Raw genomic sequence first — 22,343 nt, 5'->3', positions numbered from 1 at the left:
GCTCTCCACTCTGGGGTCAACTGACCAGTGTTTCATCACAGCCAATGGATGAGCCACTAGGAACAGTGAGCTCCAATGTTCCAGCTGTGAATATCGTTGTATATTACTGTGTCAGAAATGAACTTTTCAATATTTGCTCCCAAAAGTATTCAGTTGCTTTTCAGAGGGCATTTTTTTTTTCGAATACAGATATCTGACAGCTACAGGTTACTCCATAACTAGTTAGAATATTATGAAAGATACACTACAAGGCCAAATGTATGTGGACATTTGTGCTGATATTTGGCACTGATGCATTTAAAACTGATTTTAAATTTCTCCCAAGAAAATGTTTTTTTTTTTCTCCCCTTTTTCTCCCCAATTTGGAATGCCCAATTCCCAATGCACTCTAAGTCCTCGTGGTGGCGTAGTGACTCACCTCAATCCAGGTGGCGGAGGACGAATCTCAGTTGCCTCCGCATTTGAGACCGTCAATCCGCGCATTTCATCACATGACTTGTTGAGCGCATTACCACGGAGACATAGCGCGTGTGGAGGCTTTTCGCTATTCTCCACGGCATCCATGCACCCCACAGAGAATGAACCACATTATAGCGACCACGAGGAGGTTACCCCATGTGACTCTACCCTCCCTAGCAACCGGGCCAATTTGGTTGCTTAGGAGACCTGGCTGGAGTCACTCAGCATGCCCTGGATTCGAACTCGCGACTCCAGGGGTGTAGTCAGCATCTATGAAAATGAGGTTTTTAAGGTTAATGCCTATCAAGTTTTAAATCAACAAAACCTACCTCCCCATCCTAAATCTTAAACATAAACCAAATTAATAGCATCATGAAAAGTAAATGTGGGAGGAAAAACAGATGAGGTTTTGAAGGTCATTATTCTGAGTTTTAAATAGGGCTCTCATTCAATTACATTTTTTGATCAAATTAATTACACGAGATGTCGATTAATTAATCGAAATAATCGCATATATAAATATTTGTTGAGAAAAGCCCTCAAATAACAATAATTCATTATATAATGATTAAATAATTATAAAAAGTTATATTTAAATAATTATATATAATAATAATACTACTGCAAATATAGATGCATAAAAGAGTGTTAATGTGCAAAATACAGGCAAAAGAATTATATTAGGCATATCTTACTTTGGGCAGATGTGTGAATGGCTTTCGGATGCAGATGGAACATGAGTAAATGGGCAATTAAGAGTATTTGAGTAGATTTAATTCCTTTTGTAGACTTATTAAACAAAAACATTGCATGACATGTTCTTGGAAATTGTCTCTACGTGAACGATCGAACAGATGTAGGTACATTTGCACCAGCTTGCTAATAACTCTGCACACTCTGTGTTCATGTTGACTGATCTTAACTGACTGAATGGGAATTAGCTGTCGGCCTCAAAGTAGGTGGAGCTCCAGGTCACACCTACCGATGACGTAGACCAGTGTCAGTAAGAAGGTGTTTAGCAGCCAGTAAAAAGTTTTCCTGAAAGTTCACCCTTGTGAGCTGTTACAAACCACTGAAGCGAACTCAAAAACACTTTTTTTTCTTTTTTTTTTTTCTAAATGACGTCACACTTGTTCATTCTTCGATTTCTTTGGAAGTGTGCAGGGGCCTTTAATAATCAATTTCTTCATGGACCTCGATTTGTGCACAGGAGTATGTGCACAGTGTAGAGGTCATTCTGGAACAGAAAAGGCCTTGCCCAAGCTGTTGCAACAAAGTTGGAAGTATACAATTCTCTAGATTCTAGAATGTCACTGTATGGTGTAGCATTAAGATTTGTTTTCACTGAACTAGCCAAACCCTGTTAATTAGAAGGGAGTGAACCCATACTTTTGGCCAAATAGTGTATCAAACATTAGAAAGCAGAAAAATATAGGAATTTACTATGGTGGCATTTTTTCCCTTAAATTTTTAATATATGTCATTTTTTGTCACTATCACTAACATTTTTGCCAAGAGCTTTGGTTCATTTCTGACCCTGGTATCTCGTAACATGGGGCGCAACACTGATCCCAGGTCAAAGCTTAGGGCCACTTCTGCCCCCTGCAAAAACATATTCGAATTGCTCTCTAGAGCTGTGCTGAAACAGTGGCCTCTGATGCTGTTAGGTTGTGTGCTACAGTCCTGTAGTCTAACTGATCAGGGACACACTTCTGTCTCACATACACATAATGCACATAATGAGGTGTGCAGTCCGGTTGGCAAATAGTCTAGAAAGTGACACATGAACATGGGAGAGAGGCTGACTAAGAGATAAACAGCTGGGGTTGTATAACAGAAACATCCTAATACTAGAATCCTATCTCATCTCTTATATGTCAGTTTCAGTCAGGATCTCATTTGGAACTTATCAGATATTTAACTTAAGAAGTTTCTGTAGTACAGCCCCTGGATAGACATACACAGACCAGACAGACCAGAGAGTTAGGATTAAAAAAACACACATACATACAGGTAAGTTCATGAAGGGCTGTAATGACATAACTGGGCTGTTGCCATGGTAACAGGACACAATATGCTCTGATGAAGTTGTTACCAATGGACACTGCAAAGTTTTCTATAAACTATGTTTAGAGCCAAATGGAAAGTCAGGGCAAAATGGCCACATATAACCATATAACCCCTTGTGAGGCCTTTCGTCCTTAAAGAAATAGTTCACCAAAAAATGAAAATTCTCTCATCATTTACTCACCCTCATGCCATCCCAGATGTGTATGACTTTCATTTCTTCTTATTTTTAGTAGAATATCTCAACTCTTTAGGTCCATACAATGCAAGTGAATGGTGACCAGAACTCCGAAGGTCCAAAAATACGATTCCAGTGGTTTAATCCATATCTTCTGAAGCGATATGATAGGTGTGGGTGAGAAACAGATCAATATTTAAGTCCTTTTTCTACTAACAATCTCCACCTTTGACCAGCCTCAACCAGTAGGTGGCTGAATGTGAATGTGAAAGTTACTTCCACACCAGAATGTGCAAGTGAAAGTGGAGATTTACAGTTAAAAGTGGACTTAAATATTTATCTGTTTCTCACCCACACCTATCATATTGTTTCAGAAGACATGGATTTAAACACTGGAGTTCTATGGATTACTTTGATACTGCTTTTTGGGCCTTCGAAGTTCTGGTCACCATTCACTTGCACTGTATGGACATACAGAGCTGAAACATTCTTTTAAAAATCTTTGTTTGAAGAAAGAAAGTCATACACATCTGGGATGGCATGAGGGTGAGTAAATGATGAGATAATTTTCATTTTTGGGTGAACTATACATTTAATATGACTGTCTCTAATGTGTCCAATCATTTGCATTCTCCTTCACTGTCTTTTTCTCTCTCACTCTCACTCTTTTCCTGTGTACCCACAGTCTGTGTTTTACTGTGGTTACACTCCCTCATCAAATACACTTTGAAATCTGTTGACCAATGCAACAGAGCACCGGTCAGGAAAGGTCAAAAGTTTGGAGAGGTTGTACACAGTGAAGTTTTTGCACTCTTTTTTTTAGATTCCATAATATTGACCTGTAGGTGTGTTTATAGGGTTGTCAGGAGGTGTATATGTTTATATACAAAATATACAGTATACACAGTATATATTGTTTCAGTTTAAGTTTGTGCTATTGCTTTTCTGTGTGTTCTTTTAAAACATGTTTTAAGTTTACTTCTCTCCCTCTCTTCCTAAATCACCACAGCATGCATTCTTTTTCTCTTTTCTCCCCACTCTTTCCTCTGTCTTTCTGTTTCTACCTTCTGCCCTCTCACTCCTTCCTGCCCACTGTTGCTAAGGAAACAGTGGAAGAGAGCATTCTGGGACTAAGCAAAACATAATGGAATATACAACAAAAGGGTTGAAGATTGTTCAAGCTATGACATTCCGTGCACAGACATTTGGCCTTCCAAAAACTGTGCAAATTGATTAACCTGGTTTTAACTTTAATATTCAGACACCCATTTGCTCCCAAGATGCACTAAGGTGATTATTATTATTATTTTATTGCTGTTGTGCTTTGAAAAATCATCCCATATTTTTCTTTCCCCCTTTTATCAATGATTTATTCCTTGTAAAGTGTTATTTTGAAGTGGTGCTGTTTTTGTTGTTGTTGTTGTTGTTGTTGTTGCTGTTGCTTGTGTTTTATATCTTCTGAGAGGACTTCAGCATATTGAGAGGTTTGACAGACACCCTTTGGCCTGGCCATTGACTGACTCTGGCGGTGAAGCTGAATTTGTGCAGAACTGCAGTCTGGATGCTGGCGACAGCACGTTGACTGGCGGCACTGTGGTCATCTTCCTCTCTAGCCATTGTCTTAAAGCATAGAAATAATGCTGCACTGCAGGGCTGCAGTCCCCCCCCCCCCCATCCCCCACCCTCTCTCTCTGTCTGTCTGTCTCTCCCTCCCTCTCTCTCCCTCTGCAGACTGATTGATTTTCCCCTGTACTCTCATTTAACCTCACTTCTCACTGTAACACAAAAGCATCAGGATTCTCTCTCCAGGGGTCCTTATAAGCTAGACAATTCATTAGCAATTAACCATATCATGTATCACCATATACATAAATGGTGCTCCATGTCCTTTCCAGTTTATTTTTGAAGTTGTCGCAAAAGCCTAACTGCTTGCTACAGTTTGAGCTGTGCATAAACTTTTAAATATCAGAGGATATGCATATACTTTCTTTAAATATTAACATGACTGCTCAAATGAATTAAATTATAGATTAGTTATAAAGATATGCTGTAGTATATCACCTAAATTAATAAACAAACTGGCATAATTGCTGAATCACGAATCCAGTCCAGTTTCCTAGTCATTCAGCAGTTCCCATAGACATTAAAGCCAACTGTCAGAGTTCCAGATTGCATCAGTGTGAGATTTTGACTGCAGTGCAGTAAAAATTGAATAGAGAGTGGCGACTGACCTGGCCGATAACGCTTCTAGAGGGGTCAATACTCTCATTCTGTTCAGGTCACTGGCCTTCGGGGGGAACCTCACTTGAGGTATTGTGCTTACACTGGCCCTTTTAGAACACATCCCCCACAAAGACTCTAAATGAATTCATTTTAATGTTTCTGTTATATTTTCTTTATAAGGAGCCCTGGTTCTATTGTGAAGTGCTGCATTATGTGGGGGGCAGTGTTTGGTACTGTGGGCCAGTCTGAGCCAACTATGGCTTCTGTGATTGGTTGACCAGAATTTACTGATGATGTCACAGGTACAATGGAGATTTTAGAGGCATGACACTTTTTATTTGAGAATCAATAATATATTTACAAAGCTTTTTTATGATTTTGGTAATTCCACTTAAATTTTATGGTATGCTAAATCAGGTTTACTTTTAGTTAGAGGTTACTGAAATGTTGCTTTCTATGAAAGGTGAGGGAAAGGAACTACAGCAAGTGTTTGAGAAGCAAAGTAATTTATCGTCTCTTAAATCGAACTGTTCAAAGTGAATGGGATGTGTATGAATGTGCCACTTTTTGACCATCACTAACTGTGTCCTGCATGTATGACACTATCATACATGATCTGAATATTCTTTCACAGCGTGTGTTGTTTTGTTGTGTGCTATACTGTCTGAGACTAAATGTCAACACCACACACAATATTTCTGTCTGTTATGTATTTGGCTGCATATTTTTAAAATACGACATGTAAAACTCCCTCATTGGGTACTGTTCTATATGTACATGGGATTTATTTGTTTAATTCCTTACAATGTTGAATGTTCTGTACCGCTCTGTGCATCTATATTCTGCATATAAAGGTGATTTTTTCTGAATGTACATTATCAATCATAACATACAGAGCTCCAGTACCTCATCACATATTTCTGATCACTGTTCCCTGTATTATTTTTGGTCATTTATTCTTAGTGTTTTGTTTTTCTTTATTGTGTAATGTTTGTGGACTGTTATTTGTTGTGTTGTGCTGTGTCTTTATGTTATGCTGTGTCTAAATCATACATGCAGATGTAATGTAACATGTATGTATGAGACTACCAGTGTTTGTGTTGTATGTCTAAAGGAAGAACAAATATCCACTGGTGGATATTGCAAATATTAACCTGGATATAACCATACAAATGTCATGATATACTGTGCATGAACTCAAACACACTACTGATGATTAGCTAGATTATAGTCTGTAATGCATATGTCTAAAACTATTTTTTTCTAGATATTAATTGGATCTGAGTCTCTTAAAAGGTGAAGTGTGTAATTTCTGCTCTATTACAAAAATATTACTTTCAAACAGGTTCCTAAACACCCTTGCTCTGGCATTATTACAACAAACAGACAGCTATAGTCATATATATAGTATATATTCTGTAGTTGTCTCTTAATATTAAGATGGGATACAAGAAAGTATTTTAACATTGAAATTAACATTTGAAATTTAACCCACTTCACCTTTAAGTCAAGCAATGCTAGTTACTGCAGTCAGACCAAAATTTGACCAAAGCTTTCAACACAGTATATTAAACTTTGTTTAATTACTTCACAAAAGTGAAACCATAATGTGGTTAATATTTTTGCCACATACTAATGCTCACCTTCCATCCCACCCCTAGGCCACTTGTACAGTCCTCGTAGTGTTACTAAAGTTTGACATGAGGTACGTACACAGCAGAAAGGGATTTCCATCCATGTCAGGACAAGGGCTTACCCTCTGTGGGCTTATTAGCATGATGAAGCCATCAAAAACCATGCTAAGCTATGAAGCTATAATGTTAAGGCTCAGTGCTCTGCGCTTTATGCATTCTGAGAACTTGATTATCACTCTTTGACAATTTTGACAAGTTGTCAGAGGTCTACCATACTGCACAGCCTAGCATAGGGTACTGCTCTTAAAATTACAGAGATGAACTAAAAGCCACATTTAATTATAAAGTCAACATACAACATTACTCCCCATCTCTAACACAGATATTAAATGAATTCAGGAGCACAGAGTCTGTCTAGCTAAGGACTTGAAATGCACCAGTACAAAACGCTATAGTAATTCATCACACTCAACATCTCACCAAAGCCCTTCAGTGTTGCATGTTTGAGGCTTGTGAGTGTAAGTTGTGTTTTTGTGTGTATGATGTAGATAATTAGATTTATTGACAGATCAGTGATTATGCGGGTATAATTGTGCTGTAGTGAATAGGGAAAGGGCGGTGTTTTCAGGCAGTGTTATTAGACTTTGTCTCTTAAATAAATATTCAGTTTTCTTTTCACTTTGTTTTGAGATTGATGGGGGTTGATGTACAAGTTACATTTCCTTCTGCTGTGCTTAATGTTTCAGTTTCTATTTTTTGAATTCTTTTTTACATGCACAGTAATGCACTGATAATTATCAAAAGTAATCTTACTCCAAAAATGTACCAGTCAGTGTACATGCTCAATGCCCTAACGAGAGCAGAGTGTATGCAGTAGGGATGTGCCCAAAGCCGAATACCGGTTTTGGAAAGGCACGAATAATGCTTTCAAAATGAATAACAAATTCATCCGAATAATAGAAGAAAAACATCAGTTTGACTGATTATCCAAGAAGTACAAGGATAAAGTTACATTTTAAATAAACATATCCAAAATTACAATGAATTTGTGAGTCTTTGAAGCCAGTTTAACAAAAGTATAAACCGTATGAATGAAAATGTGCACGGTGTGATTTCAAATTGGTTAACTGCAGAGACTGTAAACAGAGTCGAGACTGTGGAGCTTGTCGAGAGTAACATTAACTAAGATGCTACATAATATGAATTTTTCACTTCTTGAAATGTCTATTGTAATGTATCATGATTCACAAGTAATGATTTCCATGTATTCTTTTATAACCAACTTGAGCGTGATGTTAAATGACCTGAAGTGATGATTTCACAGCAGAGTTTGTCTGTCCGTCTCTTAAAGTTGGCCACATTTATATCCACATCAGCGATTAAGGTGATTAAATCTGGTTAAGACTTTATTCCAAAAAAAGGGTTAAATGCTCCATAGAGTGTACATCTATTCTGAATATACCTGCACACGTCAAACTACGAAAGGGAAAGATGCTAGTCATACATCTGGTTCTATCAGAATACAGATACAGATAATTTTGCAATAGAACAGATACAGATAAAAATAATGGCTTCGCTGCACACCCCTAGTATGCAGTCTCTTAGCCTAGCCCGATTCGAAGGGAGGAGGAGAGAACACCTGCAGGGTAACAATCTTAATCCTAAAGGGGGTTGCCAGTACTTTGGGCACATAACCCTCTCTGGGCTTGAGAATATCCTTTGACAGGCCTGGTCCAAACTCTAAGCAAGAGTTTTTGACCGAAAGGACCTGATGGTCCCCAACACGTTTTACTGATGCCATAGCGAGTATGACCCTTAATGTGGTCATGAGTAGCCGTATGGCAGGGACATATACTTTGAGCATGGATGGAGTGAGACCTGCATCCAAACAGCAACCTCGTTGAGGGGTCCCTGGCCTCTAGTGTGGTGTTTAACACTGGCTGCGACAACCCTGTTGTGTCGGAGGAGCCCTGTTCAGAGGCCAAACATGCAGTCTTCATAACTCTCGCTGAGGATGCCAGATCATGCCCCAAGCCTGTGAGAGCAGATCTGTCCTAAAAGGAATTTCCCATGGGGGAGCATCTAACAGCTCTACCATTACTGGGAACCAGTGGCTGTTGGGCCATTTCGGTACAACTAGTAACATGGCTTTTTTGTCTTGTATCTTGCACAATACTTGATGTAAAAAGCGGACAGGGGGAAATGCATATTTGCATCCCACTGGCCATTTGTGAGCTAAAACACCCAAGCCTAGTGGAGCTTGCATTGTTATGGAGTACCAGAGACAACAGTGCATGGTCTCCGGGAAGACAAACAGGTTCTTGGCTAACCTGGTTACCTCCAAATCCTCTGAACTGACTGAGGGTGGAGTTCTCATCCCCCCGTCCTGACACTACGTTGCATGTATGGATAGGAGACATATGAGGAGAATTTGGTTCGCCATTAGGCGTGACCTCACTCCTCCTTGGCGATTTACTGTATGTACACCACGACAGCTGTGTTATCCCCTATACCCTCCATTCTGTAGCACACATTAGGGAACAACAATAATATAAACTGAAAAAAAAAAAAACCCTTAGAGATACACCATTACATCGCAATAGTATCAATAATCATGATAATTATGCTAAATGCACCTCAGCTCCTCCATTGACTGGACAGGACGTGGGGTAGAGAACATTCTTTTTAATATGTCATGCCTCAAAGGGGTCAGTGAATTTGTTTAGGGATTTAAAGCTTTAAGTAATGAGCATTTTCAATAACTTTACATATACTTCAGGCAATATTTCAGACAGGCAACTAAAAACAATTATATGCTGTAACTTCAGCGAATCATGCCTTATTATCAAAGAAAAAAAAAGCACTTGAGTTATAGACCGAAAGGGCCTGATGGTCCCCAACACGTTTTACTGATGCCATAGCGAGTAGAAGCCTTCAGTGAGAGTATCCCTGCTAAACAATCCAGCTTAACCAGCATGCAGTTCCCATGCTGGTCTAAGATGGTTAATGCTGGTTAGTGCTGATTTGGTGCTGGTCTAGCTAGTGGACCAGCATAGCCATGCTTTCCACCAGCAAAACCCAACTGGTGAAGTTGGTTGACCTGCATGGTCTTTCAGGTGAAGATGGTTTAGCTAATTAAAAAGCCCGGTAGGGCCACCAGCACATCAGCATGCTATGCTGGGGGACCAGCACACAAAACACAACTTAAACTGGTGACTAGCAATGCTGGATTTACTGACAAGCCCTTAATGAGGTCATGAGTAGCCACTATGGCAGGGACATATACTTTGAGCGTGGATGGAGTGAGTCCTGCATCCAAACAGCAACCTCGTGAGGGGTCCCTGGCCACTAGTGTGGTGTTTAACACTGGCTGCGACAACCCTATTGTGTCGGAGGAGCCCTGTTCAGAGGCCAGAGGTCTTCTTGTATCTTGCACAATACTTGATGTAAAAAGCGGACGGGTGGGAAATGCATATTTGCGTCCCACTGGCCATTTGTGAGCTAAGACACCCAAGCCTAGTGGAGCTTGCATTGTAATGGAGTACCAGAGACAACAATGCGTGGTCTCCGGGGAGACAAACAGGTCCTTGGCTAACCTGGATACCTCCAAATCCTCTGAACTGACTGAGGGTGGAGTTTCCATTCCCCCATCCTGACACTACGTTGCACGTATGGATAGGAGACATAAGAGCAGAATTTGGTTCGCCATTAGGCGTGACCTCACTCCTCCTTGGCGATTTACTGGATGCACACCACGACTGCTGTGTTATCTGAGTGGATCAGGACATGAGACTTTCAGAGCAAAGAGGACTGCTAGCAGTTCCAGGCGATTTATGTGCCACCCAGTTTGTACACCTGTCCAGGTGCCAAATGCTGGACGTCCGTTGCACAGGGCTCCCCAGCCTTCGCTGGATGTGTCCTTGGTGACAACTTTGTGTCTGCCTATCTTGGTGAGCGTCACACCTTTCCAAAAAAATTAGGCCCTCCTCCAAATAGCTATCATGGACAAACAGTGACATATCACTAGGAGGTGGTGGTAACCATGTCACCAGGCATGATGAGGGACCCTTGAGCTGAGCCAGCACTGGAGAGGTCTCATTTGTAGTAAGCCTAGCGGGGTTACGGCGGCTTCAGAGGCCATACCCAGCGCTCGCTGAAAATTAGGCAATGGCAGGGTTTTTCCAAGCTTGAAATTCTGAATTTATAAAAGAATGGACTAAAAGCCTTCATTGTTCAAATGAGCCAACATGGCAACCAATTTGAGTTTCATTCCTAGTAAGGAAACTTGCTGACTGGGCGATAATGTGCTCTTTGTCCAGTTTACCCTGAGTGCTAACTGCTCCAGTTGCATCAGCAACCGATCGCTGTACTTGCACAGCTGTGCCTCTGCTTGAGCCAGTAACAGCCAATCCTCTAAGTAATTCAATATGCGTATGCCGTTCAGCTTCAGCGGAGCCAGCGCTGCATTGACACATTTTGTGAATGTGTGAGGTGCCAGGGACAACCTGAAAGGTAAGACCTTGAACTGGTTTGCAGTCCCCTCAAAGGCATATCTGCCTGTGATGAGGAGCAATCTGCACAAAGAAATTTGCATCTTTCAGGTCGATGGATACAAACCAGTCCAGAGAGCTGACATAACACAACATCTGTCTCTGAGTTACCATCTTGAAGAAAGACTTCTTGAGTGTTGATTCAAGGGTCTCAGGTCCAGTATAGGCTTATTTTTGGTGATCAGGAAATAATGGCTGTAGAAGACTTTCTGTTCTTCTCCTGTTGGTATACACACTATTTCATCTTTAGTGAGGAGAATCTGTACCTCTGGTTATAGAATTTTAGTGTCCCACACCTGTATGGTGGGGGAGAGACCGCCATTGAAGTATGACGGCCGCTATTTAAACTGAAGCACATTTCCCATTTGGATCGTGCTCAAAACCCTGTTGGAAATTCCAAGAAGACTCCGCCATGCATCCAGAAAGCAGGTCAAAGGACACAGAGGCTTGTCTGTGACCAGTGGGATCTGAGTGCCACCTACCCTCTGGAGTTTAGAATAACTGGCATGGTTAAAGCTGAAATTGGTTTGTGCCTCGCAACTGCAGCGAGGTTGGCAAGCTTTATTTGGTCGCGACACACATTGTCACAAAGCCACGTTTACGCCAGCTTGGTAAGAACCGTTCGTCCAGTCGAGAGCACTTAGGTGCATTAGGGATGGACCTTTGAGCTGAAGACTCTCGACTGCCTGGCCGAGAACCTCATTCAGCTCAGTTTCAGAAGCAGAAATAGTGCTGTTTTCCATCACACAAGGGGAAATACAGAGACCCTATTCGTCCACTGCACGTGACCATGTCTCGGAATCAAAGGGCTCCAGCAATATAGCTCCTCCCCCCCCCCCCCCCTTCGTCTGCACCACCAAGCGTGATTGCACCATGCGCATCACTCTCAGGGTGCAGGTCATCACGGGTGAAACATATGGGAGAAGACGCTATATACTGAGCATTGGAGGTTCGCAAGGCTTGTGTCAGTGACAAATCCTCCTGAAAATCTCCATACTCTGTATTCAGCCCTCGCGCCTCTCCTTTGTGTGGTCCCTCGAAAGAAACAGGAGCGAAGCAATCAGACCCCACGAGCGCTACTTTAGTGTGAGCTCTGCCCAATCATAAAAGACAGAGCTTGTGCCCATTAGATATGGGGATGTACCGCTGACCGGGTGCAGATCAACAGCAAAGCTTAGTTTAGGGTTTCAGAGCACGAGAGGTGTTTACACTGCCCTGGAAAAGATAAATTCTTAAGGTGTGGTGCTGGGCTCTGGCTTATATGCTTGCAGTGGTGACAGCATAGGTAGTATGCCAAGCTTCACAAGCCAGTCAAACTGGCATGATGTTATAGGGTTTCAAAGTAAAAGGGTGTTTCACAGCGATGCCATATGAGAACCATTTTTGGTTCCCCAAAGGAACAAAACAACCAGTGAACCACTGATAGATTCTAAAAAGAAAATGTTTTAAAGAAAAAATTTTATTGTCTAAAGAACCTTTTTCCAATACAAAGAAACTTTTGTGCAGTAGGAAGGTTCAATGGATGATAAAGTTTCATAATTGAACCATACCTGCTAAAAAAGAGCCTTTACGCCTATTTTTAAGATGATTTTCCATGTAAACACACTCACTGATTTGTTCACTAAAGCAGCCCTTGCATTCTGGGAGATTTGTTTATGTAGGTATCATTGCAATGGATTAGTTGTGTCCAAACACAGTTATATTACTGTAATTTAGACATCCTTACACTGGCAGAAAGCAGTTATTTATGTTAGAATGGGCTAGTAGTGTTTTCTTAATCATCATTACATTCACATTGTAATTGGTCAGAGAGAGAGAGAGGGAGGGAGGGAGAGAGAGAAAAGAAAGAAATAGAGACAGATTACAAATGACAAAGGTGTACTTATTACTGCTGGACACATACTGCCTAGCTATATTGATCCTAATTAATCCTGTTAAAAGAAATAAAAAAGAAAGAAAGAAAGCAGCACACAAATACACACATATTATTTATTTTCTCTCTGTATATGAGCACTCTAGTATATTTTTAGCAGTAAAGAACAAATAATCTAGCTGCATAGGTATACTCCCTCAGATCCACCATGGCACACAGTCATCCTCTGGCTTGTACCAGTGGTCTGGTGTGAGGAACACGGTGACCTAGATCTGTCTACTATTGCTTTCCTTTGCAGCTCCTATAGGCAATGCTTTGGTATATACAGTATTTTGAATGACATGTGGCTGTGCAGCACCCAGAGTGTCCCAGCAGCCCTCTGAGGCAGACTCACACAAACTCACAGGCATAAACACACAGAGACCTACATCAAGCAAGGACCGGAGATAGGATTGCCGACTATACGACAGTAGGACCTTCTTAACACCCCATGTTTTTCCTTCCTTGTGAGCTTTCCTCTCTCTTTTTAGTTTTGTTCAGAATTCCAACTCACTGTGTTTGTGTCCGTGTGGGAAGTTCCTCTGTGTCAGGAGGGGGTTGTTTACTATGTATTGTGCCAGCTCTTCCTTCCATATCCATTCACATCAGCTTTTTCGAAAATTGAAATACCGGATCTGACTTGCAGATATCAGACGGGTGACCATATAAACACAGGTGGTATATGTAATATTGCATATTTTAATATGCTGTTAAGTCTTAATGATGAAGTCAACTCACTTGTATAGCTTCGGAATTGTTTTAGACTTTTATTATGTTGATCCAGTTTCCATGTCAATTATCTTATAAGTCTGAATTGTTAAATATTGAATTTAAGGCACTTCTCACTCTGTATTCACCCCCTATTCTCTCCATACCCAACCAAAATTCTGTTATTTTTAACTCACCCTCATATTCCAAACCCGTATTACATTCTTTCTTCCCTGGAACACAAAACGTGAATCTTTGAAGAACATCCTGGCCACTCTTTTCCATATAATCTTAGCGAATATGTGAGTAACAGATCAAAATGTCATTACTCACTGACCATACCATAAGTCATTACTCACTGAAACTCTTGACATCAGTATCAGATGTCCTTGGCATATTCACGATAGAAGTATGGATGTCCGATTAGTGAACAAATCACTATTTTGAGTCAGATATTTTTCATAGAATCAATTGATCCAGTTAATAAAATCAGTTTGAATGATTCAATCATGAATTAGACTCAGTGTCAGAAATTAACTTTTCCATAAAGGGGCAAAAATGCCCCCTGAATTTGAGCATTTTAACATTTATGAGTAATTTTTTTCTAAACATGTAAAAATATATACTGTCATCCTTTTATTTAAATACTTAAGTTTAATCAATTCATCAACATACATTCTCAATTTGAATATTTAGATCTGGAATATTTAACCTCCTACCCATAAAATTAAATCAATATCAAATAATTTTATTTCATTTCATTTTATATTTAATTGTATGTGTTAATGTGTATAATCAGGCTTAGAATAGAATATTAAGAACTATATCAGATGTTACAAATAAATACATTTAAAAAAATAATAATTACAAAGGCATTTTCTGCCCTGACATTTTGAATTTCAGGGGTATTTTTGTCACTTTTGGTGGCATCTTTTGCCCCAAGCACCCCTTAATTTCTGACCCTGATTGGACTGATCCGGTTTTCAAGTTCTACTCACTAATTCAATGATCCAATCACAGCAGTTAACAGCTCCCTGAAAGGAAAAGTTATTAGTGAATAACAACCTAAATTTGGATCTGTTCCTCACACAATCGATATTGTATGACATCAGAAGACTTCAAATATACAGCACAAGTCGCATGGTGCTTTTCCTCATTCACTTTCATTATATGGAAAAGAGTGGCCAAGGTATTCTTCATAAATTCACCTTTTGTGTTCTACGGAAGAAAGAAAGTCATACAGGTTTGTTTGGACCAACATGAGGGTGAGTAAATGATTGTAAACTACTATATGATTTAACTATAAAGATCAACACTGAGACCTGTAAAGTGTATTTTTAGCTTAATTAAAACAATTGACAAATTGCTGGACTTGGTGAATGAGAAGTGAAAAATCAACTCTTAAAGATAAACTACTGAAAGTTTAGCCCGACATAAGGAACCAGATGTTTAACAATGCCAGAAATGGATGTGGAAGGAAAGTTTTCAGGCACTTAAGGGTCACGTGAAGCTGTTTTAAGTCCCTATTAAGCTACAGAAGCACATATTTTAACTCAGTCATGTGGAAAAGATGAATGTGCCATTAATATTGGAAAGAAATTTGGTCTGAAATGCCTGAGCTTCACCTGGCCCATAGTGCTGAGTGAGGCTGTGTGAGCCTCAGCGCTTTGACTAGACGGAGCTCCTCTGCTACTCCTCTGTTGGACTCCTGTGCTAGTATCAGAACGTCTGAGACTGGGTCAAACACCTGGATGCTAAACTCTTTACCTCACTATTGGTCTGAGTCAGCCATCAGGTGCTTCATCCACCTGCTCTTTTACACATCTGCTCTATCTCTCCCTGAAAGTGTATGTGGCTGCGACCAGAGTTTTTTTTAAAATACTGCTGTGCCATAAAAGCAAATTTGACAAGAAAACTTGATGACATTTCATAACTCTCATTTTCCTGTTTTGTCCTTGTCTCTGTCTGTGTCTGTCCCTGTCTTTCTGTGTTTCTGTCTGTCTGCTTCTGTGTGTCATTTACATAAATTTAATTTTGTCATACTTTTCTCTTGATTTGTTTACTCTTTGCCCCCCCCCCCCCTTTTTTTTTTTTTTTTTTTTTTTGCTTATTACTACATCATGAATATATTAAATCTCCTTAAAATATATTATTTTTGTCATTTACCATGAATTAATCCAACTGTTTTCTTTTGTAAATCTAACCTGATCCATAATTCCATTTATTCATCTTTCTCAAATACGTCTATCCTCCATCAATCCACTCTAAAACAATGTCCATGGATTTTCGACTTGGGTTTTTCACTCAATATAGCTGGTGGTTACGAGAAGTCCCGCAGCCTCAATAACATCTCGGGGATGATGGGGGCCCCTCTGCGCCTGACCCCCATCACCCCCATCAATAACACGCCCTATGAACCCTACGAGTCCCCTGGCCCCCTGCGCCGCTGCCGATCCCCCATACCATCCATTCTGTAGCACACCTTAGGGAACAACAATAATATAAACTGAAAAAAAAAAAAACGTAGAGATACACTATTACATCGCAATAGTATCAATAATCATGATAATTATGCTAAATGCACCTCAGCTCCTCCATTGACTGGACAGGACGTGGGGTAGAGAACATTCTTTTTAATATGTCATGCCTCAAAGGGGTCAGTGAATTTGTTTAGGGATTTAAAGCTTTAAGTAATGAGCATTTTCAATAACTTTACATATACTTGAGGCAATATTTCAGACAGGCAACTAAAAACAATTATACGCTGTAACTTCAGCGAATCATGCCTTTTTATCAAAGAAAAAAAGAAGCACTGGATATTATTATGGTAAAACCCTCACTGGTCCATAGGCAGTGATGAGCACCCTGTAGGAACTCTTCCCTTGTAGCTGAATGTCAGTAGTTGGCTTTCCTGATTGTAGGCTGTAAAAAACAAGGAGACCGTGATCCAGCAGGCATATTCTGCGGCTGTGCTCTCCTTTATACACCATAATAGGCCTTGAAGAATTAATTTCATATCAAAGCTTGGAATGGTAAAGGACATTGATCACAGACAACATGCAAGTAGTTCAAGTGCATACAAGAAAAGACTTGAGGTAGGCAAGTAGAACATAACTAAACTACCAAACCCCAATTCCCTTTAACTGCTACATGGATATGATTGACTGATTTTAACACAACTAAGCCCTGCAGCACAGAATCATTGTTGGAATAAGACAGCTAATGAAGTTAGAGATGGATGAGTTTGCCTGATTTGACACTTATGAAAGAGTTTTTTTTTATTCTGGCCATAAAACATAAGAACAATTAGTTGCCATCATTTAATCACATCCCTACAAAATATTTCCAACAACATAATTTGTTGTCATTCAGTATTTCAAAATTTAATTTGCAGGTGACACCGTTATTATCATTATGCTCTTTATCAACCTCTGAAGTCTTAAATTAAGAACTTAACTAAGAACAAAGAAAATGCTTACACCATTCTTGTGCAATATCAACTATTATGAAGACCTCAGAGGAGCTGCCAATGAACCCTACAAGCATTACTATGAACTATGAAATTTGCCAACTGTTGTAAACTAACAGTGAGACTAAAACTGAACATTACAAAAAAGGCTATTTTTGTACTATGCATTTGGACATTGGGAATAGGAGTTGTGTGGGCAACTTTGAGTTGAAATTTGCGTTGACATTTTGGGAGGACAGAATATTGTGCTGTTGCATGGAGATCAACTATTCACTTTTTGTTTTTTTGTATTTTGGTGATAACATACCTTTCTGCAAATTTGTCACAAAAACCACGAAATGAAAAGAGCGCTGGCAAAAAAAGGAGAACCCATCCTATTAAGGGCCTATAACCTTCTGCACTTCAACGGGACCCTTTCCAATTTGTATTCTAGTGGATGGAGGAACTGCCTTTAAAATATCTCCTTTCCTTACTATGGTACTTCCTCATAAATATGAAGACATCAAGCTGAACTGCACTCCTTACTGCATATTGCATTTACTGGGGCTGTGGAGAATCTAACAGTGACCTCCTGGTGTCCCTGTTAAAGGGCAAGACATTTTTGGACCTTCATTATCATCATCATTTGCATTATCCTTCCTCATAAAGATCATTTTCTGAATACTGTTATTCCTATACTTTGAATGCAGTAAAAAAAAAATCAGTTCTGTTTGTTTGTTCTCTTCGGTCCCCCTTCTTTTCTTTTTCCATTTTTTACTTATTTTATTTATTTATTTACCTGCTCTGTCTCTTGGATGCTGACCTTCGTTCCGATAAAAAGGAGGGAACATTGAATGGATGCTGGATTGACAGCGGTCAGTAAGAGAAGAAACCGAAAAGATGACAAAATGAACTCTCTCAAATGCAGATATATGAGCCATATATTTCACAGATTGTGTCAATCTGTTGCAACTTTGGATGCACAGATTCTATACACACCTCTGGTGAAAATATCTCTGCAATGGCAGCTCACAAAGCTTCTTGTTGTCTTTCTCTCCATGTGAAACAACAGAAAATCTGGGGTGTAAATGACTTAACTTTATTCATTTGAATAGTTTAACAGTTCATCAGAAACCAAAGCATTATGTATTTATCTTTGTATGAATTTTATTGTCTTGGAACTGATATATTTTACATACCCATAACTAATCAATAATTATGTTTCATCTGTAATAATTCAATTCTTCTAAATTAAGCAATGGAAACATTTTTGCATTTAGAGTTGTTATGTTTTCATGTATTTTTATTATTACTGCCACGTTAGCTACTACACTCATATTCACCTCTTCTCTTTCTCTTCCTCTCTCCTGTCCTCCTTAAAGAATCTACTTCTACACTATAAAAATGTAAAGATTCTCGATACATCATTTGGTGTTCCTCAGCTGCCACATTCATGGAACCCTCTGGAGATCCTTCAGACCCTTATAGTTCTTGAGAAACATACTCCTAACTCATGCAAGAACTCTAAAGACTGTGAATGGATCCTTCAGCAACCCAATCATAAGGGAGAGGTTCCGAGACACTTAAAATTAATATATCGAAGTTCCTTAAGTACATAAATAGGGTTTTTCAGACTCTTTTAAAGGGTGGCTAGAGGTTCTCCAGAGGGTTCCGCCAGTGTGACATCTGAGGAACCTCAGTGTTGCCTAAAGAATAATTTTTACAGTGTGTGAAGTAATGGAGGTTGTTGATTACATGGAGCATCTGCATGGGGGCCGGAAACTCTGTGTGACACTGTGCTTTTTTGAGTAAAACATCGATCATCAGTCGTTTGCATGTGCACTACACTGTTTATATGTACATGCTCTATTTAAGGCCTCAGTATTGTGGCACACAAAAGGAGATGTTAGGCAGAATGTAAACCTCAGTCTCCATTTACTTTCATAGTAAGGAAAAAAGATGGAACTGAGGACAGTATTCTGCCTAACATCTCGTTTTATCTTTGGGGAAGAAAGAAAGTCTTGTTGGTTTGGAACAACATAAGGGTGAGTAAAAGATGACATAATCTTTATTTGTGGGTGAACCATCCCTTTAAGGGAGGTGTGTATATTGAAGATTAAGGATACTCAGGTCAGAGTGATCAGCAATATGAGAGAATATTCAGCATGAACATTGTTGCTGCTGAGCTGAATAGAGATCTCTTTAGATCTGTAAACTGTCTTACAGGTTTTTGCAGTTAGGTAATTTTTTGCTGTTTTTTTAAAGGGTGTTTCTCAAAAGTGTATATCAAAAGGTATTGTATCTTGCAAAAACAAGAATGCAAGTGTACATTAGATATTTTTCTTCAATTCAAAAAAGAGGAGATAAACATACAGTATCACTTGATATTTTTCGAGGGAGAGAAAGAGGTTGGCATAGGGGTTAGTCACTAAAATCCCTGCATGGTTCAGGTCCAGTCAACACACTTTATTCTTACCTTTTATCTGTTTCACATCCCTCTCCTCCTCTGCTCCATTTCTCTTTGCCATTCAGTGTTTTTATGCTCTTTATGAGCATGTTTAGTTCAGGTCTTAATGCTATGTACAGTTTTGAAAATTGACTTGTAATTTCCACATGCATGTATTTCTATTCCGAACAATAAGGAAATTATAAGTCTATATATGACAATTACGGGGGGTGTTTTGATAAGAAAATGTATTTTACGAAAAGCTTTATGTACATGTATGTTCATATGAGTGTGTACATATGGATGTGTGTATTCATATGCACATGCATATTAATGATTTGCATGATACAAATGTACAAAAGTTTATTTTATTTTATTTGATTGCTGTTAACAATCTTTATATAATTCCTGACTTGACTGCTGTGGGGGTTGGGGTTTAGTTTTGCATGCTAAGATACTATTTAATTGCAGAGACCATAACAACTGTTTTATATTTATTATTTGTATTGAATGAGATTTTGAATGTGCTTTATGTACCTGTTTTCTTTATTTTTATTTTCTCTGTTAGACATTGCACAAAAGCATTGCAAATTGTCATTTTATGATTTATTCTTTTTCATCTTTTCACAGAGAACTATTCTGAAAGCCCAGTGCTTATCAGATATATGCAAAAAGAAGCAGTAACTGTGAACTAAGACTAGAACAGAAAATCCACTTCTTCCTTCACAAACACATTCCCAAATGAACGCCTGGCCCCTGGCCCCTGTCTCCCAAAACCAGTATCAACTCCTGTCCATTCCATTTGAGTTCAGTATCCTCATCACTCATTCCCAAAACATGACATTATCCATCTTTTTAACTCATTCTTTTGTAGTTTTGAAGACCAGAGCATTATTAATGAGGAGATTGGTAGTTACATTACCCTTCTGAGTTCTGTTAACCTCTGCTCTTACACCTTCTGCTGGTTTTACGGGGGATGAACTGATGTAGCATTCAGTAATGTTGATCACTAGCGCTCTTTGGTCACATTAGAGGCTAAGAATACAGACTTTAGCCCTTTACTTGTTATACATTAGATTAAAAAGATAATTGTAGGCATTTGTTTCAATGGACTCGTGATTTCCTGTTCTCTCATGTGCAGTGAGTAAAATCAGTCCATATAATGCTGATCGGGGGAGAGTGAAAGATAACAATGAAAATAATTGTGCTCACTACAGTAATGCATGTTCAAGATAGCAAAATTCTGCATCCTCGTGCATCTTGTGGTTTTCCTGTGTGTAGTCTGTTGAGGCAGAGTCGGGGTGAGCAGGGTTGGAGGGGACATGACAAATGAGAAAGGCCCGTCCCTAGTTAGCTTAGTAAGTGAACGCCTTGGTGAACAGATAAAAGGCTGCATGCGATCAGGGAGGTCACTGTAAATAATTATCTTGTACTCAGATTGCATGTTGAGGCAACAGCACAGAAACTATTGTTTGATTTAAGTGTTTTTAAAAAGTGTGGCATTTCAAATAGGGAGAGCAGGTCCGTTCACGTGCTTTGACTACATTACCCAGACTCCTCTCTGTCTCGGTCATACTTATGCTCCCCTGTCACTACTCAGGTATTTCTCTTTTGTTTGTCTAAACCAGTGCTTCCAAAATGATGTCATTTTAAAACAAAGAGAGAGAAAGAGATTGATGAATTATATGCATCCTGTCTACGCATGCACATTTGTAAATACGAAATAGCCTAATTTGTTTAAACTTATCACTCATTACAAGCCTTCCTTTTCCACATTGTCCTTGTGCTCTTTATTTCCTTTCCCATCTGCATTTGTCATTTCATGTGCCACTTTCATTTATTTTCATCTGCAAACTCTACTGCTTCCAAATAACCAAACAAAAAGCCTGGATGACATAATGAGAAATCAAGGAAAAATACTCAGTCATTTGTTAACTAACATGGTCTGCTATTAGTGGATTACAAAAACTGTAAATGGAATCAGGACTCAATCAAATCAGGAGCTGAAAGCATTCAGGGTCAGATGGACAGATTGTGTGTTTGGGGAAACGAGTGGGAGAGTATTATGAGGATTTTCAACAAATGAAGAAAGGCATCGGGAAATGGAGGACAGTTTGGGGAAGAAAGAAAAAAGAGAGGAGGAAGGGAGCTGAACGCTTCGCAGTGTAAGAATGTGCATATGGTGTTCAGTATGGTGTGTTCTCATGTGATGTGCCTGACTGTGCTTTGTGTTTTTTTTTTTTTTTTTTTGTGTGACACTTTGTTTTCCTGTCCTTCTCATGTTTGGCGCTGTGCTCAAATGGTGCACTTGCTCTCTATTCCCTATGCTATACACAATACACTCCAATACACTCCATGTTTGGTGAAAATGGACAAAATAAGGGCACTGCATAGGGAATAGGGAGTCGTTTTGGGACGCACCCTTTGTGTTTCTAGTTTGAAAGGGATTCACTGATATACACTGAGCTTTTGCTTTGTTCTGGTCAGTCCTAGAGGGCTGACAAAATCAAAGGTGATCAATTGATTATATTCATTTTCTTTAAATCGATCAATAACTGACCAGGGGAACGTAAAACTTCACTTTAAGCAATTTTGTGGCCCTCAGTGACTCAAAATTTTTATTTAGCTTGATGTGAGTGTGGTTCTGTTGCATAACATTTGTGCAAGGGTTCTTGGTTTTGCATTTCTGTGTTTCATTTTTGAGCGCATGTTACGATG

The 22,343-nt window shown here is 39.3% G+C and overlaps 1 protein-coding gene across 5 annotated transcripts in view; it reads left to right on the top strand.

Annotated features, from left to right (window-relative positions):
• Positions 1-22,343, top strand: part of LOC127449939 (potassium voltage-gated channel subfamily C member 1-like) — a 99,939-nt gene that overhangs the window by 73,034 nt on the left and 4,562 nt on the right. For 3 of the 5 annotated variants that reach the window (XM_051713577.1, XM_051713575.1, XM_051713579.1), the window contains exon 5: positions 16,045-21,790. The exons of 1 other annotated variant lie outside the window; for it this stretch is intronic. In XM_051713577.1, the coding sequence (XP_051569537.1) occupies positions 16,045-16,208 (164 nt within the window). In that variant the 3' untranslated portion in view covers positions 16,209-21,790. The remainder of the gene's footprint in view (positions 1-16,044; positions 21,791-22,343) is intronic. One more of the 5 variants, XM_051713578.1, reaches the window with a different exon arrangement.

This window comes from Myxocyprinus asiaticus, chromosome 13 (genome assembly GCF_019703515.2).
Source record: "Myxocyprinus asiaticus isolate MX2 ecotype Aquarium Trade chromosome 13, UBuf_Myxa_2, whole genome shotgun sequence".
Taxonomy (NCBI): Eukaryota; Metazoa; Chordata; class Actinopteri; order Cypriniformes; family Catostomidae; genus Myxocyprinus; species Myxocyprinus asiaticus.
The sequence above is the reverse complement of the archived record's forward strand: the minus strand, read 5'-3'. Positions and strand labels throughout refer to the sequence as shown.